At 41.0% G+C, this 26757-nt stretch overlaps 1 protein-coding gene across 2 annotated transcripts in view; it reads left to right on the top strand.

Annotated features, from left to right (window-relative positions):
• The window catches only part of LOC125750029 (teneurin-1-like), a 190753-nt gene that overhangs the window by 20507 nt on the left and 143489 nt on the right, over positions 1 to 26757 (top strand). For both annotated transcript variants that reach the window (XM_049027261.1, XM_049027259.1), the window contains exons 2-3: positions 12242 to 12514; positions 22573 to 22833. In XM_049027261.1, coding sequence (XP_048883218.1) covers positions 12307 to 12514; positions 22573 to 22833 — 469 coding nt within the window. In that variant the 5' untranslated portion in view covers positions 12242 to 12306. The remainder of the gene's footprint in view (positions 1 to 12241; positions 12515 to 22572; positions 22834 to 26757) is intronic.

The following is a 26757-nucleotide window of genomic DNA, read 5'->3' as shown; positions in this document are numbered from 1 at the left end:
CAATATTACCACATCCCATAATAAGGATACTGATCTGCAGCTGTGCTGACTGTATTTTTGCAGAAGAAAGCTGACATTTTTTTTTGAAAAGAGACACGTTTTTAACCTTAGTGACCAAGTAAATGCTGAAGTGGGATTTCAAACAAATCCCAAATGAGCGTTTAACCTTCCCGGTGATGTGTATTGAGTAAATCTTCCAGTGTTTCTGCAGTCAGTCTGGGTAATTGCGTTGCCCTTCAGTACTTTGCTTTTTATATCCGTCTATACATGTGCTATTTTATTTCACCTTCACATAGAGTATTCTAGACTGCAGTCTTACTCAGTAATTTACTCCAGTTCATTTAAATTGGCAAATCACAGAGCACAGAGCTAATCGTTACAATGCTTTTAAATAAAAATCAGAGTCACACCTCCAGGATTGGGGACTCAAATTCCATACCTGCTCTGTGTGTGTGGAGTTTGCATGTTGTACCCGAGTTGTGCAGGTTTCCTCCTGCAGTCAGAAGAAATACAGTTAGGTGAACAGGCATGTCTCAGTTGCCCATAGTGTGTGTGTGTGTGTGTGTGTGTGTGTGTGTGTGTGTGTGTGTGTGTGTGTGTGTGTGTGTATTCTCTGTTGGCCTCCCATTCAGTGAGTTTTCCTGCCTTGTTACCTGTGCTGCCTAGGAAAGGCTCCCCACAACCCTCTGAAATGGATGGATGGATGGATGGATGGATGGATGGACCACATACTTGTGTTTGGAGTAAATTATTTTACTCCACTAAATTATTTAATAGTAACATCATTTGGGTGATTGGTTGGCTAACAATTTGCTAATCTGCAGAAAATCAACTTTTTCTTTTGTGAATTTATACTTAAAATATTAGCCTACAGTATTTATTCAGTGGGGAAAACATACTAAGTTCAAGGTAGCTCATACGTCAATGTTGGAAAACCATAGTTTTCCAAGGAAACCTAGTTAACATTCAAAGGACTATAAAACTTTTGCCCATTTATATACTTTTTAATATTTTTGCATTTCATATACCATTTCATATAGCTTGCGAGAGTTTTATTTACACAAAATGTTCTGTGAGCAGAAGGAAAAATTATTGGTTCAGAGAGATAACCAATCAGATTGTAGAGGCAGCAATGAGAGAAGGCGGGGCCAAGACGTCTCATTGGCTGGTCCCACCTCCTGTAGTTGCTTGGACCCACCTCCTACAATCTGATTGATCAATTTTATTTCTACCCTCAGAACATTTTTTGCATAAGTAAAACTCCCATGAGCTTTCATATTGCTCTGTACTAAGACTTCTCTTTGCAGTTAACCACATTTGCTCATTTAAAATCATGAAGAAGCAATACACTAGGCCATTAATTACATATAACACCAACATACATTATCATAAGCTTCAGTGTTTATATATTGTAGTTTATGCATTGAAGAATTCCCAAAGGCATGTGTGCTTTTTGGTTTGCTATACATAAATACCTTTCATTTGGGCGAATATATTAACCTTGAAATTTTTGCGACGCCAAGAGAAGATGCGTCTCTCCTGTGATCCTCAGGCATGTAATGAATATTAAAACAAGACAAAACATTTCAGAGACAAATAAAGGAGGAGCAGTAGCAGACTGTCAATGTCTATGACACGATTATAATAAAAATAATATATATAAACAAACAAACAAACATAAATAATTATTAAGCTTCCGATTGGGTCTGCTTTGCCTGCCCTGTATGTGTGTGTTTTGGAGTTGACAGGGCTGGTGGGAGTGGTACATGGCACGTTGCCTAATCTGATTTTTTGTTAACGTCCCCTTTCACATCCACAGATCACAAACACCAGCTGTAACTGTTTATACCATTCGCCCAAACCGGTGTCAGGCGTCACATGAAATCCAGCAACAGTTCTAATTACTTGCATCTCGCGTTCCTGTGTGTAAACCTGCGATACTGTTGCAGTATATCCAGATCCTTCCTTCCTTGTATTTTTTCGTGTATACATGACGGAAACCCCCATGATTTGAGGCAGAAAAAAAATAAATCTCCATTACAGACAATCCACCCATTACCACTAAATAAAGTGTGAGCAAGGCAGAGTGGTCCTTTTAAATACAGTGGTTGAGTGTAGCAGCTTAAAATCTTTAAAAAAATCCATAAAATAAAAAGAAAATGTGTGAGCACATTGTAACTGAACAAATTTGCACAAAATTAGTATTTCACAGCTTCAGTGTTTTATGCATATTTCCTGTTGATTATTCTACTCACAATAAGAATTTCACCTAATCTTGCATTTAGCAAAACGAATGATGGTACTTTGCTTGTAGCCTCTGACGACATCCTAACTAAGAATTTGTAAGATGAGCTGGAAATTGAGGCAGGGGAAAGCTGAGATACCATCAGCATAAGGCATTTAGGCTCCTGGAATGGGCTGATTTAACCACGATTGGCTGCTTCAGTAGTTGCAATCTTAAAACACAATAAATTTATGCTGAGAACAACCATGACTGCTACTGTAGTTCATTAATAAAAGATTGGCACCAACATAATTTTTTTCTGAGAGAGAGAGCAAGAGTTTTATAAGGATCAGGAATAGTTTAATCCTGCCCTACCTTGAGTTATCCATCCATCCATTCCCCATAACCTCTGGACTGGTATCGGATCACAATAAGCCTGAAGCTGGTCCTTAAAAACATCACCATGGTTGGAATTCCAGTTCACGTCTGAACATACACTCTTACTCACGACCACAGTCTGTACCTGTAGATGCACTCGCAAACACAGGGGATACTTATAAACCCACCCCTTGATACTTCTAAAAATATGATGTCAAGTGAAAGCCATGACCAGTTTCACGCTAGTTTTTAATGTAACGTCACAGATGCGGCGACGCTGAGCTGAAGCACCCTACTGGTTAGCTAAACTGAGTCTGCATTATGTCATAAGCGGCATAAGGCAACACAACTGCACATCTGCGGTCCTGCTGCAGTTGCCTGTGTGTGTGTGTGTGTGTCTCAACATTACTCTCATCACTTGATGAGATTCTACTTTCATTATATGAATTGTTTATATCTGCGTTTGGTGCTTTGATTAATAGAAATACCCTCAATTAGTCTTTTATGGCATTAAAATCTTGTACACATCTGTCTTGAAAGATATAGTAGAAAATGCATGTCATGTACAAATTCAGAGGTATGAGACACTAAGAAGTTTTAAATCATAGCACCTATTACAAATATTCACATTTTAAAACTTCAGTCTAGGTAGTGATACATATTTTTTTCCTGCGCGGTCAGGTACTGGCACCGGAATGAAAGGTTTATTGAGAATTACTGTTCTGGACTGTGTTGCTGTCAGAACCCGAGATTAATGTCCGTGGGCCTATAGGCGCAGATTGGGTGAAATAGTACGACAGGAGATGTATACTTGCAGAAGGGAAGCCGGGTGCATTACTGCAGCGATGGCTGGCATGTAACGTGGAAGCAAAGTCGAGCCGAGAGATACAGAACGTTCAAAGCCTCAGCGGTCTGTTGTTTTCCAACTTCGGGCTAACGTGTACGGTTAGGAAAGACAGGCCTTCACTTTTAATTACTGCTTCTCTTCTTCCCCCGTGCTTTGTTTGTTCCCTCACAGGATGTAAGAAAGTCTTATTTTTTCCGTAAATTATTCAGTAGTTTACAGTTATATAGTTGCAATTAATGATCCTTTTCAGGGGCGCACTGTTTTACAGAAAATGGATGGGTGACTTAAATAACTATTACTAAGACTAATTATAGTAGTTTGTCGTTAGTGGTTGGCTTGTGGGGGGTGCGGTGGCTCAATAAGCAGCATGGTAGCCTCCCAGCTCAGGGCCGTGGGTTCAGCTAGCTGGCAGCATTCGTTCCTCCTCATGAAGGTCGCTCTGATATGCTGTCTGATCATGGAACTACAGCATGAAACAATGAACAAATCAAAGAATCTGAAAAGAAGTAATGGAGTCTGGAGCAGCCTATGGATAGCTGCTAGTGGTGACGGTACTTCTCCGAGGAACACTTTGGAAGAGCACTTTGATGTGTGGCATTAGCAAAGATTAAAGAGCGAGGATTATGTTGATGAATTACTGGCCCACAGGCACTTTAACGTGTGTCCAAAATTTCTCAAAATATGTTTGATCTTTTCAACTAACAAGAGGGATCCTCCCACTATCTGAAGCTCATTGTTAAAGCTTTATAACGGCTTTTAATGTGGAGGTATTTGAAGTGCCATTTTATACCTTTTTTGACTTTTGTGGGCCAGCAGTAGTAGAATAAAGGTTGAAATGCCTGTTTTAATAATTTTTTTTTCATCATTATAATGACGAAAGACTACTTGTATGGTATTTCTTATTTGTGACAACTAGCTTTAATGCAATTCGGTTCTTGCACTATCCACAAATATAATGTATATTACAGAGATGTTGTACGAATCAGGTACACCTCGATTCTCACCCAGAGAAGCAGAAATGAAGGAGGTTGGATGGTTGTTAGAAGCTATTATTTTTTTATTTGTAAATAATGATTTGCTGCCATTTCTGAAAGTTGTTTAATAATATCATACCAGCTCCGAAGGTAAGAAGCTTGCAAATCCATAACCTGGTCTTTCCTATCAATACTCAAATAAAATGTGCCCTTTAATTCTCAAATATCCTGAGGCACAAACAGTGCAAACTCTGTTTGGTGTCCAGATATTAGTCATTTCTCACTAATGTCAAGTCACCCTCACTTAGATCTCATAGCCAAAGTAAACAGGTCATTCATTCGCTCGTCGTAATTTGTCCTGCTGTGGATCACATGGTATTATTTCATATTAGCAGCAAGGCAGAAATTGAGGTTTAAACGGGTCTTTGAATGAAAGCCTCCACGCGGTCAGGTCCCTTGAGCATGTTAGATGTTACAGGCTGCGTGGCTTTAACCCCGTCTTGATAAAGCCGCGAATAAAGAAGCCAAGAAGCCAGCCTTGGCTCGCTGATATCCACATCACTAGCTACAGCTAGCTACGTGACGTCCGCCTTGGATCAGCCGAAGTGTAACATGCTTTCTCGCGACCCAATCTGTTAGCCTTATCATCAGTTGCGCAGAAAACTCTGTCCTGGAGTTATAAGCCATGGAATCATGGAAGTTTTGATATGAATGTTACCATAGCAATGGATATTACATCATTAGCTCATTCTCGAGGCTGTCTGAGCATTGCATTTCCCTCACACCATCATGCCAGGGTGTGATATTGCTTGGTTCTTTAGATGCAGAAGCTTGCTTTGAAAGACCCCCTATCCAATGATTCTGTTAATCCAAACACTAAAAAGTAAATAGTACTATCAATAGCTAAAGAAGTTTCAAAAATTGTTTTTCCTGCTCAGCGACAGGACAGGATCAAAGCAGGTGCCTTTGCAGGGTGTTGACCATAATTTGATTTTTCGGAAGTGGATGCGATCCAAGGTGAAACAGAGATGTGTGTTGTTCATGTAGGTGCAATGGACAATATTTATAGCTTTTGTGAGAGACAGAAAATCACTCCGCAAAATGAGAACTGTAAATTGGGGAGCTTTAACAGAGCTTTTCAGGCACTTGTGATGAAAAAAGGAAATGAAAATGATGAGTGAGGTTATAGTACTTAAGAATAATAAGCGATGGTGGATGACTGCCTGATATTTTTGTGAGCGTGTTCTTTTCACTCCGACCACAATTAAGAACCGGACAGCCGGCCTTATTTTTCAAATATCACCCATCTGTTCACCCATCACTCATCTGTTTGACCGAAGTGCTTATGCCAAACAGGGGTAGCTCAAAGTCTGACCTTTTCACAGAGAGCCCCCGACATACAGTAGAGAAGGATATACCCTAATGAAGAAGTCATCCCATTATAGAGTTGAGACTAGTTCAGCTGTAACCCAGTGATTTACGTCGCACTTGATATGAGAAATGCAACAGAGACGGTATGGAGTGTCAGTGTTAATTAAGCAGTGCTGCATATACAATTTTAAGTTTAGCAAATGACTGAACTTTTCAGATTAAGGATCAGTGTGTGTATGTAGTACAATAAAAGACTTACTTGGGCGCTTTTCTTGGAACATAGTGCCATAAACACAAAACAATAATAAGAAAATGCAATAAATACTGCTTCCGTCGATTTTCTGACTACTTATTCAAGTCAGGAACATGGGGGAGGGGGAGGGGGGGGGTCAGCACAGGGCTGAATAGACTGTGAGACCTCACACTGTACACTGTGGACAATTTAGAGATACCGATTGGCCTAACTGCATGTCTTTGGACTGCAGCAGGAAATCCCACAGAACAAGGGGACGACATGTAAGCATCACAGACAGGTGGGATTCAGCCCCCCAACCCTGTGGACGTGAAGCAGCAGTGCTGCCCCATGAGCTGCAGTGTCACACCCTGCATATGGTAGATGGCAATAAATATCGATTCATGATCAATGAATAAACGATTAAGAATATTTCCAGACTAAGAAATGTTTAGCAGTGACATTTCAAAGAATGAACCTCGTTTGGGTATAAAAATTGAGGAATTATTGCACGACAGATTTTTAAAAATCTTTTCTGCTAATAAAAAGGCTGAGTCAGTTCCTTGAAGGGGCTACTGTGGTAACATTATACTTACTACACACGTCCTCTTCACATGGTCTCATCCCTTCTATTTATTCTGTGGCTGCGAAGATGAAGGGAAGCCTTCGTCATCAGCTCTGCAAGTTGAAAACGTCGATCGATAAATGATTGCCACCAATTGACCAGTGAAATAGTAAATATTGCATTTCTACAGCATTATGCTGCAGCCAAACGCTTCCATTAGACGTGACTCACTATACTAATTTTTCCATCTTCACCCAGCATGCCCTGCGCAGACATGCTATTAGCTTTTCAGACGTATTCACTTTGCATTCCGGAAGAATACAGTGCGGTCTCTTCATATTCAGAATTATATATCATCTGCTAATACCGGGACATTCTAGTGGCTCTGGGGGCCTCACACCTTCAGGGCTGGTGGGCTCAAATCCCGCCACCAGCTCTGTGTGGGTGTTTTAAATTTGCATGTTCTCCCCATGTGTCCTCCAGGTTCTCCACTTTCCTACCTCAGCCCCAGAAACATGCATTTAGGTGATGCGGTGTCTGTGCTGGAGAAGTCCCGAAAGATGCATAGATGGGTCATCGTCTTAGAATCAAACTCTCGCCGCATCATTAGATTTTAGTGTATATTGTAAAAATGGCTTCTTCATTCGTCGGACCGAGGAGACACGTTACACATTTGAATGGGGTCCCAAAAAGCGGGAGATGGTAGGGAATAAATATTAAAATAGTTTTTACTTTTTGGGTTTTCTGAAGGGTTTCAGGAGGGCTGTACCATTTCTTAGAAAGTGCCTAGTGGCTCTCCCTTTCCTTTTCGGATGGCTGTGACTGCATTTAGTTATGGCCACCTGGGTAATAGCCCTATGCAGGCCTCATGAAAATGGATTGTGCTGAGTATCTGCAGCATGAAGGATTCATGCCCTGCAGTTAGATTAGGACCTGCCTATCACGCGCAGTCCCAGGGTGGCACACGCGTAACCCGGAAAATGTATTGCTGTAGCTATTCTGCTCCCTTTCCACAGAAGTGTTTGATGGTCATTATATTGCGGTAATTTTGGCTTTTCTTCCGCATAAATCAGATTTGATCATCCCCGCGGATGCCGTGCGGGAGAAGACACGTATGCATTCCGAGGCACGACTCGAAGCGGTCGCATTTGCAGGGACGCCATATGATCCGCGCGCGGTTCATCGCACGCGGTTCATCGCGCGCCTTCCGCTGTGCCGCGTGGCTTGGCCGTTAGGCACGTAGAGCCGCAGTGAAAACGCGCAAATGGGCCGGCGTCGGGCAGAGGGGGTTATGAATCAGAGGCGAGCGGTACCTGTAATTACGGCTGCGTGATTCCAGTGTTGTCGCCCGATCCCACGGTAACGGGCTGTGAGACGCGCACCAGGGTTGGTCGACTGATATGCCCTAACTGGAAAATCTGAGTGGCGAATTAATGGTCTGTGCTGCGTCATTACTCTACTACACGCTGTGATTGTTACGCTGTGGCTTCATTTCAGCTACCTTTCCATTCGTACCACTCTGATTACAGTCATTACTCCCGTTAATCATTAATACCACCACAAACACTATATAGAAAAATGAATATATCATCATCTGGATATTGCAATGCATTGCTTTGGCATCATTTGCGGCAATAAAAATGAGATTTAAAACATTAAAAACTGAGTATGTAGATCAGTATCTCCAGTAACCACCAATTTACAACTGTGATTTCACATAGGCACAAGAACATTCAAATTACCTCTCAGTTAGCTGTCTCTTACTATAAAATTATTGGTTGTAACCGTTTTAAAGATACTTCATTTAGGGATATACATATTTATATATACGAAAAGAGTGTGGCATGCATTTTCCAGCAGTATCAGTTTTTTTCTGAATATAAACAGAAAATTGCCTTCGTTTGGAACCCGAGGGCCCAAAGTAAGGCCCCTAATTACAGGCTCGGGCCCGAGCTAACGGTGCCGGCTCTCGCCATCCCAACACTCACCACGGTTACTAGCACACTAACGGCACCCGACGGGCCGGAGTGTGGGAAGCGGCAGGCAGGCCTTGCAGTGCGAATTAACAATCCCACACCTCACAGGATACAAACATTTGCCTCGGATCGCTGTGAAACCTCAACAAAGCTCACTGGGGCAAAAACAACAGTAAAGTGCGGCCCCTGGGAGGCCCTGGACATCCAGCGCCTGCAGAAAGCCTGCAGCCAGCCTGCAGCGCTGCGGCAGGGCAGCCCCCCCCCCCCCCCCCCCCCCCACACACACACACACACGGGGGCCAGCACATCGTCTCTGAGCACCTGTGTCATTGTTTCATCTCCCCACTAACCGCCAGCCAGTTCTTCAGAATACGGGATGCTGGACTCCACCTTCGGTGCTTCAGTATACAGCGGCGAAAAGTGGTGGAGGGACCTGAATTTTTGACCAGTTTGTTCAGAAATATGCAGATACAAACTTGTAATTTGAATTAACCAGATTTTGTGTCGACCTCAAGGGATCCAACAGAAAATCCACCCAGGATCTTGTGCTCTTACTCACTTAATCTACGATCTCTGTGCTATCTTACCAGGCCTGCCTCCATCTCAGCCGCTCTGTCTGCCGGTTATTGGCCTACACTAACTCATCTTGGGAAAGTGTGATCATATCTTACTCCAGATTTTAAATTTGCAGAAAATGATATCTTACCCCCCATGTGTTATTTATTCATAGCGCAATCAGAGTCATTGCAGATCGCCTTCGCTCAGGCGGGGCCATGAAAAGGCCCCCAACTGTGTTTCTGCCATGCGTCAGTGAGTGTTCAGTCATGTCCACGTATCACACCGGCGGAAAAATGGCAGGAGGTGTTAAATTATTATATTTGCGGGGAAATCTGGAAAGAGTGCTCAAAGAAAAAAGGAGGTCACCATCTATGAAAAATAAAATTAAAATGAGACAGAACTGATTCGTGATAATTGCATTTTAGCTAATGGCTAGTGGAAGATCTCTGGAGTGTTCCGGTTATTAAAGTGCGTCTCTGCCATCTTCTGCAGATGTCTGACTTTCCCTTTTTTCCCCGTTTTCCACAGGTAATTTAGAAAGAAGAGCCCTCGTGTTTCTGTGCCAAGCTTTTCTGAGCTTTAGCCGCATTAATTGAGCGAAATGTGCGTGTGTGTGTGCGCGTGTGTGTGTTTTTTTTCCAACTAGGATAACACTACAAGGTTGTTAGATTGGCCAACTGCCAAGTGATATAAAAAAAAAAACACTTCTGTACTGTATTGTATAAGTGCATTCTGGAATTCTAGCAATGTGCTGTGAAAATGTCTCTGCACTATCCAGTCTGGTGGGCTTTTCTTTTACACTCTGCTTGCTGCAGTTCCAAAAATCCTGGCACCGGCTCTGAATTTAAGAGTCGAGCACTAACACAAGCTTCACAGGGCATTGATTTCAGGAGAACATTGTTCGTAGGCAAATAGGCTGAAAGTGATTAAATCCTTAATGGATGCCCTCCTGGATAAGATGGAGGATAATGAGCCTGGAAATCAGTTAAATACTTCTAAGAGAGCAGACTATATTGTCACTTTACCAGGCGCTTTGTTATCTAGCTCTGGACGCAAGCGCTGGCTTTTTTTAATGCATCATTAGCGTAATTATCTCTGATATGAATCAACCCTATTTTCCGATTTTCAGAAGGGTACCAGTCACTTTTCTTCGCTTCAAGCAACAGCCTTAATTTACACATCTCTTATAATATATATATATGTGTGCATATAATGAGTACACATAGCATATATTACTTTTATTTGTACAGTATTAGTACTGGTTTCTATAATAGATAAAATGTAGGGAAAGCGTTGATGTATCCAGTTGTCTTGCAGAATACGTGATTCGCCATATTGCAGTCCAATGGATGGTTTTATGGTACGTGTAGTTGGCATGAAGTCCCTCACATCTGTCGCCCCACAAGCTGAGGATAACGCCCCCCCACCACCTCCAGTACCGCACCTGCAGTAAAAGCTGGCCATCATTACTGCAAACAGCAGGCGACACCTCCCTCCACATGTTCCCCCCCCATACCTGCTAGAGAGTAAACACTTCTTGGCATGAGCAGACTCGCCGGAGGACGCCCATCCAGAATGCCGTTATCGGCATCGAACATCAATTATTCACCCAAATGTTGCCTGTTTGCATAATTAATGACTTATTACCTGAGCAAGGTGAAGGCCGACGGCATCACCGAGAATTTCATCAGTATTGATCTCGGGCGAGGTGAAATTCCGAAGTTTTCTGGCGTGACGTTAGTCGCGCAAAGGATGTACTGTTATTTTCTCCTCTCCAGTGTCATGGCAAAAGGGAAGCAGAGTAATTACCACACTTGTTCTGCTGGACTTCCAGAAGGTGTTAAAACAGCGGTGTGTCATCTTCTGTATGTGGGGCAAGGCTCTGGGTCAGCACGGCGGCCAAGGTTTATTGGCTGTCATGGGGGTTGACAGAAAGGTCAGGCGAGGGAACTTTATGTGCCTGGAAAAAGACATTAATCCAGCAGTTGAAAGGTCACTTGTGTTCCTTTATCTGTGAAAGCATTTACCGTTTCCATAACAGTTCTCAAAGGTATTCATCAGGCTTCTGTAATTGGCTGGACATATTCCAGAGTCATTCCCTTCTCTTTTTTGGCACTTTCTCTTCAAAGGCGTCAACGTAATGGGTCCATGTCTAACCGGCTTCTTACATACATATATATATATATATATATATATATATATATATATAATGGACATGTAACAAAAGGAGGTTCAACACCAAAAGTAGAGTGAGATATAAAATTGGATTCTCTTTCATAAGGGGATTACAGGAAGTTCCCACATTACGAACGAGATCCGTTCCCTGTGTCTTTAACACAAATTTGTAGGTAAGTTGGAAAAATAACAACACAGGTACAAAATAATAATTATACAGTAATAATGACCATAACTACATACAGTACAGTTCTGTACCTCAAGCCAATGTACCGCTGATGCTGTGTAATGCTGAATGCATTTGTTATTACGAACTATTTAACGCAGATTTTTTTATGTATTAGGCAGTTCATTCGTAAGTACTGTGCGAGCTGTCTCGTATGAGTCGGATGTTCTTAACCCGGCGACTGCCTGTAATTTAAAAATGTCATGGAAGGATAATGTGAAATATTAGTTAGGGGGTAACGTTTACATTACGGATGTGACTTTTAATTGAAGAAACCAGGGATCCCCAACAGCCAAATTTAGCGGAGGGAGGGGGTGTCAACCTCCCAGTCCAGATTACGTTGTATTTCTCCTGTTGTATGAAACAATATATGCGAGAATTTGGGATAAATCGTGTCACTGCGCAGTATTTTGTTTTTCAGTTCTAGACGGGTGGCATGTCTCCATTGCAGTACTTTTTCCATGATGCCTTTCAGCACTGATGCTAAATGTTTTCCACTCCTCCCAGGGCTTTTCCTTCCCTCCATCTTAAAAAGCAGTGGATATCTGAGATACCACCCAACAGCTGGAAACATCCTGATAAAATTCCCGATACACATTCACAATGTGTTCCCCTCCATAAACACTGTGTTCCACATTGACTCCGTGCACTCAGTGCCTATTCTGTAGTACTTCTTTCAGTGAAACGTCGCTTCTCTGTCCTCTCTTCTCCCCAGGTTACTCGGTGTCCCCAGTATCGTGGATCCAGTGAATTAATGTGTGCAGCTGAGCTTCGTCAGCCATGGAACAAATGGACTGTAAACCTTACCAGCCGCTTTCCAAGGTACGACATGAGATGGAGCTCGCCTACACCAGCTCCTCGGATGAGAGTGAGGATGGGCAGAACCTGCGCAAGTCCTACACCTCTCGGGAAACCCTGCCCGATTACGGACAGGACCTGAGGCTCAGCTACAACAGCCACGCGAAGAGGCAGACGGAACAGACCCAAGGTACAGGACAGGCCGCCTCACCGCTGCTCTCGGGCTCTGCCAAACGATCCCTGTGGAACGTTTCTATGAGATCTAGTGGAACTTGCTGTCAGGACTGATTACAGATTCTCCAGCAGGATCATTTACTTAGTAAAGTACAACAGTTCATTCTCAAAGCAACCAAGTCTCACAAATAATGAGAAAGAAATGTAATAATGACAACAAATGTAGCTAGCTAGGAATTTATTTGCTGAAAGCAGAGATTCTCGTAGGGCATGATGGATTATTAGAACACCGATGGAGGCTAGTGTTAAAGTGTTTGGGATTCTAAGTAATCAAAAACTCATTTTTGTTAGATGCTACACAGTATATTTTTGATTTATATATCTCAGTTTTTATTATAAGCTTTGGGCTTTGCGAAGATCAGAAATTGTGAAGATTGTTATCAGTACAGTTTCCCAGCTTCCATCTCATCATTCAGCCTGTGATCTGTGAGTCTGATCCCACTGATATCCATCCAGAACCTCATGCCCCTGCTGTATTTTGGCATCTTGCGTTTCATAAATATTTTGGAAAGAGACTATTTATCTGACTTTAGCAGTTCTCTCATGTGGTTTTGTTTTCAGAGCACTTACATAGATGAAAAATCACACTGCATTAGTTTGTTATTAAGAGAGTTTGCATATTCAATCCACTACACCAAATAATCTTAAGAAGATCTATGCAGGAGTTAGAAGGATATTTTCCAGAGAATATGGGGTCACATGGGGTGGTGCAGTGGTTAGCACTGTTGCCTCACACCTCTGGGACCCGGGTTCGAGTCTCCGCCTGGGTCACATGTGTGGAGTTTGCATGTTCTCCCCATGTCGTTGTGAGGTTTCCTCCGGGTACTCCGGTTTACCCCCACAGTCCAAAAACATGCTGAGGCTAATTGGAGTTGCTAAATTGCCTGTAGGTGTGCGTGTGTGAGTGAATGGTGTGTGAGTGTGCCCTGCGATGGGCTGGCCCCCCATCCAGGGTTGTTCCCTGCCTCGTGCCCGTTGCTTCCGGGATAGGTTCCAGACCCCCCGTGACCCAGTAGGATAAGCAGTTTGGAAAATGGATGGATATGGGGTCACATAGGTAAGATTTCCTTTGACGTGTTGTTGAGTTATGGATGTTTTGTAAAATGCACCCAATTTGAAAACCAAAACAGAATGGTCATTGTAACAGATTAATGCACGACACTGAAGGGATTATTTGGCATTGGAACAAATAACCCAAAAGAAGCCCTCATGAAAGAAAAAATCCAACAATGGCATCAGCCATTGGCTGTCTTGGTATAGAGTTTTCTTTATAAGTTCCAGAAAAGGCACATATTATTTGATTTATGTCATTTACTTATTTCCTCCATGCCTATATATGAATAAAATTAATATACCGTTAGTGAATTAAATTTTATGAGATAAAAAAAAAATTAGAATTTCACATTTAATTAAATGGAATGAAGTATGTCAGTAATGGCTGAGTTCAGCCTTAAGCTTAGAATGGAATGTCAATTAACAATTTAAGGTAGTCTGCAGGTAATCTGCTTTGGAGTATGTAATAAGATTTGTACAGCATTGTCTAAATTCACCATAACTTTTTAAAGACCTTAATTAAATTGCATGGACTATTCTAGGTAAAAACTCTTCCTGTATGACGCAGATAGATACATACTGCACATTTTAACAGAACCACGACATGCATTCCATCACCAGTTGTATTGCTCATAATTACTCAACAAATATTTGATGCTTACACAGTAGATTCATTTATACCCAGTACAGTAAGTACACCATATACGCACCGTGTGTGTTACCTGCAGTTACTCATTTAGCATTGTATTATTTAATAATAATTTTTTGAAAATTGCTTGGACTAGCTCTCATTGGTAATAATAAGTGATTCCAAGACCAATAGTTAAAGCTTTTTTTTCCTTTAAATCTCTTTTTGAATCAAACTGGAAGGAATCCAAAGCCTTATGGGATTACCAAATAAAAAGTAACTGTGACTTTCTTTTGTAACCTTTATGAAATGTATTCAAAGTCATATTGATCAAGTTATGGGACAGAAAAAAGCTAAACAAGCAGATGTATTAAGGTATGAATGACTAACACGATAGCGTACCTGATGGTACCTGATATCTTTGCAAACTAAGCATTTTCCATAGTCAAGGTACGACATAAAGTAATATATTCCTGAAAAACATATATAATATATTGGATATGCATTAAAATAAATATTGCAAATTCATATAATGCAGTCAAGTAGCAAGTGAATTATTAATTATAAATGCTGCTGTATGTATGTAGGCTTACTATATATATACTGAAAAGTAGCACTCAAAACTCTGGACATACCTGCTGAAAATCATTAGTTTTTCAACAATTTAACAACGATCCTAAGCACACCTCGAGGTTATCTAGTGATTACAAGGAAAGACATGGAGTGCTGTGATGGAAGACCTAGCCCCCACAATCCCCTCATCCTATACCGTATAGAACTGGTCTGGAATGACTTGGATCAGAGAGTATGAGGAAGCCAGCTAAGTTGTGTCCAAAGCTTGTGGAAACTCCTTCAGCACTGTTGGGGGAGAATTCTAGGTGGCTAAATCTGGAAGCTGCTTGAAGGAATGCAAAGAGTCTACAATGCTGTCATCGAAGCAAAAGGGGGATATTTTGAAGAGTCTAACATTTTAGAAATTTTTTAAATGTTGAACATTTCTCTTGTTTGTTGCAGTATTTGATATGTATTACTTCATTGTGTCAAGGCCTTTTACTAAGAGATAAATAACATAGCTAAAATTAAGATAAATGCATTAAAAACATATATGTCCAGACTTTTGACTATCATTATGTATAATATATATTGTAAATGACTATACAGTTACTGAATTCATATATTTTCATAAGCTAGATTCTTTGCAAAAAAATCCAACTGCTGAATGTCTGTCCTGTATGGCAGCTGCCATCTCAACGAACCAGCACCAATCTGGTTACTTCAGTGTGAGTTGAAAGATAGCCCCAAGCAAACTGTACCTTCTCCAGTGCAGCCGCTAAAGTATTAGCATAGACTGCAGGGCGCGGACCAATCAGGCATGACTAATCGACTCTCATTCCCAACTGAAACCCAACCACCCCAAGCAAGCATTTACCAGCACACAGAGCCACCATCAACCCCAGGAGGAGTCCAGAGCCACATTCCTCACAGTGAACCCCCACCTCGTCTTTTTCTTTTGATCCCACCCCCCAATTCTGACCATCATTCCTTACATCAGTGACATTGTCTCAGGAGATGAAGCTGCACATTACAATCGCCGACGGGATTGATTGACCCCCCCCCCCCCCCCCAAAGAACAATGACCTCTCCCTTGTGGACCATTTATGAAAGATGCCTATTCATATATTCTGCCGCTTAGCCAAGTCTGTCCCCGATACAGTTATGGCCTCTGGTTGTGGCTTGTGAGTCAGGTGACCCCAGATTGTTTGCTCTGATGTGTTCTGCCTGTCCCTCCTTCCAGGAAATTTCATAAAGCGTCACGCCACTGTTTTGTTTTGCCATAATACCTCAGGCTAAAGTCTCGGCACCTAGAGACTTGTGTGCATGATGCATCTTGTCTTTGTTCCTTCTCTCGCTCATCCAAAGATCTTCCTTTATCATTTTCACTGTTTTCTACTTGTGCTTTGCTGATGCCAGCACAATGACCGTAACCTTCAAAAAGGAAAACGTCACCCTCGATGATTATGCCCGTCCCGTCCTTGCCGGTGTGATTCTTACCATTATAAAGGTTCATTTACCTTAAGTAGCTAGAGAAGAATTATAGCACATACACCCCATGGAATTACAATGCATATACCCTGCACATTGTTACTAAATGTATTGTAATTCTGTCCATTTTTAATATTCTTAACATGCACTGTTAACTAATGTTGAAAGGTGTTTAAAATACCTTAGCTAAATGAATGATTCATCAAAATGCTTTAACCGTTAAATTAAGTCAGTCATTACAAACTGTTCCATCTTTATTATTGTGATGAGATGCTTAATTTTCCCTTTAATTGATTAATCATATGAAATGCAAATAATGACAGCTGACACAAGAATGATAATAGACTAGTCTCAGATCACTGATTTTATCTTATTGCAAGTCGCAAGTGAATTACATAGAGCTTTTGATTAATGATATACATGTTTAATTAAGAAACAGTTCTTGTTTGAGTTGAATGGGAAATGAATAAGCATTTTGGAGGCCAGTCTACTTTATGCAAAGGAACCTTAACCTTCATGAGTACCAACTGTACTTAAGTACTTTGTAAAAGACTGAAACTGTTTGAGAGGAAGAAAGTATAAATGCTTAATTTTATGAAGGACAGAAAGTATTAATATCATGTTTAGAATTACTAGTCTCTCCTGTGTATTTCCGATTAGCAGGACGGTTTGTGTGTGTGTGTGTGTGTGTGTGTGGCACTCAGAAATAGCATAGCAGCGATTTTAAATATTGTGATACTTTTTTGTATTCATTTTCTTGTATTTAACTGCTTGGGGGCTTCAAATGCAGCCCACATACATATTTAGTTCATACATGTGCTTTATTCGTTCCTCTTTAGCTATTGACTTACCCGCTATGCTAATAAATGTCAAAAGTGATAGAGAAAGAGACTCACGAATAAGGTCATCTTGACGTCAGGTTTAAAGGCACTAAAGGATAATCGTTTCCGGTTGGTCTGGATCGTCTCAGAACAAAGGGTGGGAAACGATGCTCGCTGTTCCCCAGTCTCTCCAATTGACTGCTGAACGATATTTCAATACAGAGGCTTAAATGAGCCATTCATGGACCTTCACATCACGTCGCGTGGCGAGGAGACTGAGATAAATTAAAGGTGATACAGTTTTGAAGCACAGTCAGTTGGAACCTCCGCCAAAATGAGTAATTACCATCCCATCAGGCTATTGTTAATAGACATTCAGCCAGTAAAATTATGTTCCGTCTAGCACCAATGTGAGGAGAACAGATTCGTATAATCCGACCTTGTCCAGAATATAACTGAGAGGCCTATTAGCTATGAAGTATCTCAGCATCAAATACGAATGTGGTAAACATAATCACACAGGTGACATCCAGGAAGAGTGGAACCAAATTGCACCTTTTCACAGAAAAACACAAGGTTATTTTTTTGTGCATAAAAGCAGAAGATGCGGTTTGTTAATGTATCTTAAAAGGTCTGAATGTTAATCTTAAGTGCTCTACTCACACATTCAATCACCAGAAATTGAAGCCACGGGTCACACGTTGTCTGTAAAAAAAATGTTTTTTAGCATTAAAAACAGCAGCGTGGTAATTTGTCTTTAAAATGCTGGCCCTACTCAGAAATATTAGTTTTCAGTAACATCAGCATATACCGGAAATGCATACATTATAAATAAAGACTGCAGAATCTGAAAATGTATATTAATCTGTTCTAATGATAAACACCACAGTCATTGTATTTTTTATGTGCTAGTTTTGACACACCAACTGATCAGCTATGAGAACTATTATATTACGAAGATCATTATTTTGATGCGGTCTGATCACATTCTACAAAATGCAAACATCATTATAAAACTATAAAAGTAAAACTCTTTAAACCAATGGCAATATCACTGTAGACCAAGAGATGATAATCAGAATCACCACTAGGTCAGCCTTGAATTTTTATTTGTGTTTAAAATATGTGTGTGACTGATTGAAATGACTGAATGCAGACAGAAAAAAACAGATGAGAGAATTAATTCTTTTCTATCCCTCTTCCCTAGGAGCATGTAGGTTGCCGATCATTTAATTTAATGGTTAAAACTGGAAGAATAGCGTGATGATTTCGCTTTTAAAACCTTCTAAAAGGCCATGAAACTCCAAAACTGTGTTCATATCACACATTATGCTAAACCCTTTTGTTCTTTTTGCCTTGGAAATTACACAAACTGAATATTAACTATTCACTCAAGGCAGTCACCGCAGTAAGAATTCATGGGACCTGTTCGTACGTGTATTAGCGGAGAACCAGTCCTTACTACCAGTACTTCAGTAGAGTGGCTATGATTCAGGGATTGAGGGGGGTCAAAAGAAATATTCACAGCCTACCAAGAGAGGTCAAGAAGAAGCATCCCTGACTTACTTCATTAGGGAAGGGCCTGTTTCCAAAGATTTGGGTCCCATGACATCACCTTCTGCTACTGTTAATCAGCAAGAAATGCGGTGAAATCTTGAGAGTGCTTTCGAAGATTGCCTCCTCTCGAGACGTGGACACTCAGCTTCTACCATTTTAGCCATACAATGTAAACTGTTACGTACTTTTCTGATTTCCCAAGTGTTATATGTCAAGTTTGCTGACCCTTTAAGATGCAACACCTTATTGGCCATTTCGCCATTGACACGCATGATTTTTACCAGAATGACGGTAATTTTCAAAGTGCGAGAATAAACTGTAGCCTACAGAATGAATATGTTCTACATATAATTCATTTATATTTTAGTCATGGCCTAAATATTTAATTTGTTTTGACTTACGTATATTTAAAATAGCGGCTCAGTTCCGTTAATATCGATGAATATTTACCTTAATTTAAATTTGCATTAAGAGTCTAAGCCTGGGCATATAAGGTTAAGTTAGTCGAACATACACAGTCCAGAGCCTGGGCAAATGATCTCCTTGTCTGGTACCGTTAAATGATTAAAGTATACCAATTAAATACACGGGACTCCCATCTTTTATCAACCACTTTTTTGGAGATACAGTAGGCAGCGTTTTACTTATTTTTGAAGCCATCAAATGTGTGGTGCATAAATAGTGAAAGGCAACTCGGCAATTATCATGCTGAAAAGCACAGCTGTGCGCGGGAAAAGCGAAGTATCATCTGTTTTTTTCCGCTCTTACTTTCACAAGCGGATTTTGGAAGAGGAAAGGAGCGTCGCTTCCCCCGACAAACACTAGAAAAGCAACCCGACGCACGGCTACTCGATCGGGAGACGCGCACCAAGACAGATGGTGCTCGACACACTTGGTTTCGGCCGGCAAATTCCAGGGCTGCTCACTTTGCGGTGCAATTCAGGCAGTGAAACAAAAAGGATCTAAATGAATAAACAAAAAAATAAATATATAAACAAACAAACAATAAAAACATAAATGCTGTTTAAAGCGTTAGAACTTCGTTTGTCCGCGATGCTGAATTATTCAAGGGAAGTCGTACCACTCGGCATGTTTGGAAATGATGCAGCTATCCGCCGCATGAGTCAATGGACCGGTGCTAAATATATAATATTTGCTTAAAATCGACAGGCTTTGCGTAATATTGGTGTCTGATCGTCGGGGGCTTTAGGTCTGCACATGTCAGTAATAGCCTACACACTACCATGTATAGATGGAGAGTGCATATGTGCTTTATACTTACATACTGTGCAATATTTTTTACACCCCCTCATAGAAGCACTGTAAATTTTATTTTTGCTCTTTTCTGTTGGAATTTCACCAAGCTTAATAGGAAATGGCTGCCTTTGCAGTTGAAGCATTAAACTATGGATTTCCACTGAGGGGCACTATATGCAAGACACACATTGATACTCAGTGAACGGCGTGTTCTGTTGTATTTGATGAATAGGAGGAGTTTGATAGACTATTTAGATAATGAGCTTCTATTTTGCTGGTGGATATTCTGGTTTCAAAGACTGAAAAATATTCAACCATACATAAATATTGCAACAGCTTGTCAGCTTAATATGGAATACTGTTCAGCTTGCATTTTACTTTATGATGAAGCAGGATGCAGTAATCTCAGTTGTAGCTTCAATTAAAATATGCTTCTGTTTGTAGACCAGCACAAGAATGATGTCAACACACCTCCCCAACATATGTACTGTCATTGCACTTATAAAGAGCTTTTAGACTCACAGAACAGTTTACTTTTGGGGAGAAAAGAAAAAAAAAACATGAATTTTGAATTATTTCACAGTATCTGGAGCTGTGAAGATTGGGTGGACTGCCAAGAGCCAGCAGTGAAGCAGTGAAATCCATCACCAAAGATCTGAGGCTGTACTCTAACATGTGTATGGAGAGCTTTTTGAAGATAAATACACAGGAATTCTGTTTCAGAATCTGAAATTTCAAATTAAACTAGTTCGTAGAAGCTTACAAGGGAAATGTGAAAACATTATGGTCTTTTTGATTGGTCTGCTTTCTTCATCCGGAACGAGTAGCACCAACCAAACACTGAACCTGTCCTGCAGAGAAGGGCTTGCCCCCTCTGCTAGAGTGGGGAAGCTCACTTATATAACTAGCAGCTGTGTCTCATGTTGCGAAATTTGGAATGGAATTAAAATGCAGTGCACAGTTTGCTATGTTTTTGGGTGCAAATGAAACCCTTTCAGGAGACACTATTATTTATATGTCAAGCATATTTGTTTGGCCATAAATCATATCATCTTTTTTCCATAAAGACAAATAAAGCTCAGTCTTATTATAGTTTTAATGCAATAAGATTAATTTGTTGGTTGGAAATATTTGTGAGTCTCAAAGGACAAAAATGCATCTGTTTCATCTTGTTGTGTAACATAATGTGTGTAATGTATGGATAAGGGAAGTAGATCTATGTACATTAGGTATCCTGCTTTTATATATTATATGTATTGTATATTGCATATGTTTATAATCAAGTGTTGAGTTATTTATTTTAGTTATTTAATTGTTTTATTCATTTTAATTAGCCTGTAGTTGTTCTATGATAAGGTTCTATCATAAGGTTAAAAAAGACGTGTAAAGGCTAAAAACAGAATAATAGGTCTGAAAATGTGGCTCGTCACTTTCAGAAATAAGACAGATTAATCCTCCTTTTGAGGTGACGTTGGAAATGAACAGTAATTATCGCAGCTTCTCAAGGTATAAAAAACACGCTATTCTGTTCATTTCGTGGTGAAGAGTGTAATCTAACAGCACATGTCAGGTACACAATGAGTGCGCTGAGAAAATGATTGTGATGAAGTTTATAAAGTCTTAAGAATAATTATTTAGGCAATTTTAAATTATGTACACCTGACTAGCCTAATAAAAAACCTCTTGTTTCAGTTTTACAGTACTTGTTTTAGGGCATTTTTTTCTATTTATGTTGCAGTGTTTGTATGTTTACATATCATATATGATTTGTCTGTTTTAACATGATAGTCATGTTGTAGGAAACAACATGTTTACATACTATCTAGACATACAGTTTGCTAAATCATCTGGAGACTGAACAAGTCATCTGGTACAAATCCTCATAACCGAATGATATATAGCAATTTTGATGCAATGTATAACCTCAAGACATAATGACAACTGATAGCTGCCATTGAAAGTTGAAGAACTTGATGTATTTTATACTTATCACCACTAAAGGCTTTTGTTTACACTTACACTTACAATTTACACTTTTGTATAGAATCTATGCCATAGGAAGCCGTATACCCTATACCATACAGTAGCTAGCCAGGTACCCTATGCCATAGCTAGCTAGGTACCCTACGATATACTGTAGGTAGCCATGTACCCTGCACCATCGCTAGCCAGGTACCCTACAGCATAGGTAGCTGTGTACCCTATGCCGTACCTAACTGGGTAGCTAGTCATGTGCCCTACACCATAGCTAGATGCGTACCCTACGGCATAGGTAGCTGGGTACCCTGCACCATAGCTAGCCATGTACCCTACGGCATAGGTGTGTATCATATCCCATACCTAACTACATACATTATGCTATAGTTAACTGTATTCCACACTGTCACTGACACCTGTAGTTAAATTTCTGAGATGTGCAAGTCAGGCTACGGTGTAGTCTATGACGGAGGGTACATGACTACCTACAGTGTAGGTTGTACACAGAAGTACAAATCAGCCTTAACTGGGTGCTCACCCGATGTTAGCGAGGTACCGCAGTAACTGGGATGTATTCGCCACCAAACCTGGAAGCATTCAGATAACATTGTCTTCCATACTCAACAGAGCAGAGGTGCTATAGCGGTTGTGTTTATTTTTTTTGCTCGTTCTCCATAGACTTGGACTTTCGCGAGACGCCTCAGATGCTGTGCCCCAGTTACCAGGCAGAGCTTCATTCGGGCGCCCCGCGCGGCTACCCCATGGCCGTGGGCTCTGACATTGACACAGAGGCGGAGGGCGGCCCCTCCCCCAGCCACGCCCTGCACCTCTGGATGCGGGAGATCAAGTCGGAGCACAGCTCTTGCCTCTCCAGCCGGGCCAACTCTGTGCTGTCCCTCACCGACACGGAGCAGGAGAGGAAGTCCGACGGGGAGAACGGTAAGATCCCTTGTCACATGACCAAGCCTTTAGATTAAAAGTCTGCCACAATGTTCCTGCTGCTTTATCCATCTTTGCTCCAGTTTTTATGACTAAGTTGTGTCTGGAGTCTTGAAAGATGAAGTCACAAGAGAAACAGACGCTTCTCAGGTGAAACTCAGCAGAAATAAAACTGCTTGAAGTCAGGTGTTTGTGTCTGGTCTGGATGAGAGGAATCCTGAAGGAGGATTCTTAGCAGTATGCTTTGAAGAGCAGGAGAGCGTGCTTATATGAGAAAAGAGGATTTGTTATTTCTATGGACATGTAACATATGCAGTCGGATTATTATTTTGTTATAGGAAAATATATTTATCCATTTGTTGAAATCTCACCGGTTTCTCAACCGCATCATTAACCGAAGGAAATCTGCTAATCTCTTTAGCCAAACAATCTGTGTGTTGGTCATTAATAGCTTCCTGTTATGCTTCTGAGAACGTAGCATAAGTGGAGGGAAAAAAATCCGATGTTACTCTCTCTAACCGTTCCGAGTAGCAGATGTTTTTTGTAATTAATCCAACGCAAACGGTCGCCTCGCAGGAAGACCATGCTTCTACAAATAAACGAACAATGACACTAATAATGGCCGCTCAACTTCCTTTTTAATGTTTCCATAGCAACAGTTACATCGCAGCCATACTACCTAGGCAGCCATCAGTTTCAGAGGATTTACTATTGGTAACCTGGCTATAGGAGTTTATTATTAATTATATTATATTATTATTATTATTATCATTATTATTATTATTATTATTATTATTAGTTACATCAGGGATCTATTCATCATCAGCCAACACAACAAGCTGGTCAATCAATACTTTTCTCCAACATCTACCATGTGAAACTGAGAGAAATTTAGGTAGGAATTGGGATGGGTGTTATTGTTGCATCTCCAGGGTCTAGAATGACAGATCATGCCGGTAAGTTCTTTTTTGAAATAAAACATCTACCCAATATCAAAACAGACCCGACCGTCAATTAATGTCTGATCGAAACTCTCTGATTCCCCTTCTAAGCAGGCTTTTTTCTCTCTCTCTACATTCCCTTCATGTGTTTGAAGAGTCTAAACTTTTGATCGTGTAGTAATGAAACCTCACCTGAGCAGTAATGTTTAAAGTGGGCACTCGTTTTGGCGGTGATGTGCATTTAATTACACGGGGCTATGCACAGCGCATACACCGTGTCATTAGTCATCCGCTGTTTGTCATAGCCTTCCTGACCTCACAATCCACCCACTGCCAGCGCTCTTAAGATATGGAGGCAGCAGGGTCTTTGTGGGGGAAAAAAAACAACTTCTGCAAAATCCTGTCGAGCCTTTTCTGTCCCCATCAAAAAGCTGCCTTTGATAAAGGAAAAAGAAAAGAAAAAAAACTAACTGAGCTCACTCTAATGATCCTGGAAATAATTATGGATTTGGTATTATGGAGACTGTCGGCCCGCCTTTATTGGGGGGTTCTCGTCAGCGGAGTGGGCAAATCGGGCTCCTCCGAGGGCAGGAACCTGACTTCTTTCAAGAGATCCAGGCAGGCTGGAAATAAAACAAGTAATGAGCGCAAGCGAAGATGGGAGCCTGTTCTATTTGATCTTGCGAGGGAGGCGAGTCATTGGCGAGCCAAGGATATGCAGAGGGGGCATCGCATTTGTGGGGCCCAATCTGAAGCAGAGGCTCCGCCGGAAAGGGTGGGGGGGGGGGGGGGCAAGCCATGGGCAGCTGCCCGCATGAGTGAGAGGCACATGAACAGAGGCCGCGTAGGCCTGGAATACACAAGCGGGGGCAGGGCGGGGGGGGGGGGGGGGGGGGGTTGGCGGGGCAACGGATGCGAAACAGAGAATAGGGTCGCGTCTGCACACGTCCCACGTCGGGGAAAGAAAATCAATTTGCTCTGCCAGTCAGTTATTTGATATCAAACGGGCAAGATATGAAGATCGTGATAGAATTGCGGCCCGTTCCGTACCTTCTCTGCGGACGGCAATGGAAGATCTGTATGCCGAAGAGGAGATTCCATCCGCAGGAAGTGTTTTTCGCAGACATATTCCTGCTGTTTTTTTTTTTTTGGTCGGCTGCTTTCTGCTCGCTCTCCCGTGCAGCCAAGGGGTTGCGGATCTACGGATTATTTGTGTTTTCCCACGTCTGTTCCCTCCCATCTCTGGTCTTATCTCCTCTCTTCCCACATTCGGACAGCCGGGCCAGATCTAAAATGGACCACGCATGCATTATTGATACCATATTCTTTTTCATCAGCGCAGTGCTTTTGACCCCCTCTGTGTGCCGGTTTATCACGAAAGATATAGCTCCCCTCAAAAAAAGAAAACGTCACCGAAAACACAAACACCATGGTCAAAATTTAATTACGCATTTAAATACCAGGTTCCCCAAATATCTTTTTTTTTGGCCTTCAAAGTCTTTCCATGAAAACCCATTAACGCTATCAGGAGTTCAGGCTAAAGGGACGTCTTTGTTCATGGTCTAAGCAAGACTGACAAGTCAATTTAATATTTCTTTTTGGTTAAAAAAAAGTGCCTTGAAACTATTGGGACGGTGGGGGGGGGGTGATTTCGAGGCTCTGTGATCTAGGTCTAACGGGTTGGCGACTGCAAGCACAGCGGTAACATGGCGCCAAAGCATCCTTGGCTGTGGATTCAATCTCCAGCTTAAACCGGATGTATGGGCAGAGCAGGGTTACAATGGGCCTTCGATATCCAGCCTGCCTTCACTGCAGACTGTCTGACAGGCAGAGTCTCCCAGCTGGACATAGTTTTAAGATTATAAGAGCAGAAATTTAGACGTACACTGTAATGGGAAGACCACCATGAATCAAAGACTACTGAAAATATGTTCTATTAATATATCAATCAGTGCTGTAACAAGTCAAGTGGACTTTATAGTCCTACCATCTCTGTAAAGGTATATAGTGGTATGAAATAACGTTCCCCAGGACCACAGAGTGACATGCAGACAGACAGCAAGTGACAAGGGGAGGATTTACATACTGTAGGACGTAAAGTACAAAACATAGGACAGTGCGAAGCAGGGGGGGTAGACAAAAGATTTTATATACATAGTACAGGTGATCTGTAAATGACAGAATTTACCCTAAAGTGTTAAAGTCCACAGGTTGAAATGTTTATTTTCAAAGATGGTATATTTTATTCTTGGATGCACAGTGATAAACTAAAATGCCTTTACAATTGTGCTTGTTTTATTCTGTAACCATGATAGCAGTTTAAAGTTAGGATTTCCAATGCATGCAAGGTGTTTCCCATTGTCACCCATTTCCTGAAAATGACCATTGTCAAAATCATTTCAAAATGTCAGCATCAGTTAGAAACCGTACCTGTTTTCATATGACGAAATCTTGCAGGGAAAAGTGTTCGATTTTGGTTGTTTTTGTTGCCTCTGTTATTTTATGTAATCTTCAGCTCAGCCACCTTTAAGCAGATAAATATCTTTTCAGGAAATTGCCTTCAGTTTGAAAAGACAATGAAATAGAGTCAGTGCAATTAAATTATAAACACAGTTTTCTGCATTTTAATTGACTTTAAATGGCCAATTTTCAGCATACCTGTTTTGGGTTGTTTTCGGGTGAAAAAAATGGAAATGGCTATTTTCCATTACTGTCCTGAACGAGAATTAAAATGTAGATTGAAAGATTGATGTTATCATGAAGATGTCCTCCTTACAAAATTTCCATGACGGTCTTATCAGCTGGGAAGAGAAAATTAGCATAATAGGCTGCCGTTTGTATTTCTCCCCCCCGATAGTGAATTTAATCATCTCTTTCCTCCCTGCTGAAAATTCATTCTTATAAACCACACAGCATACATTAAATGCCACACAATGCATATTTATGTGGTGTTTAATTAGCAATAAATCAGATTTTATTAATA

Source organism: Brienomyrus brachyistius, chromosome 10 (assembly GCF_023856365.1).
Source record: "Brienomyrus brachyistius isolate T26 chromosome 10, BBRACH_0.4, whole genome shotgun sequence".
Classification (NCBI taxonomy): domain Eukaryota; kingdom Metazoa; phylum Chordata; class Actinopteri; order Osteoglossiformes; family Mormyridae; genus Brienomyrus; species Brienomyrus brachyistius.
Note: the sequence above shows the minus strand (reverse complement) of the source record. Positions and strands in the feature narration are given on the sequence as shown.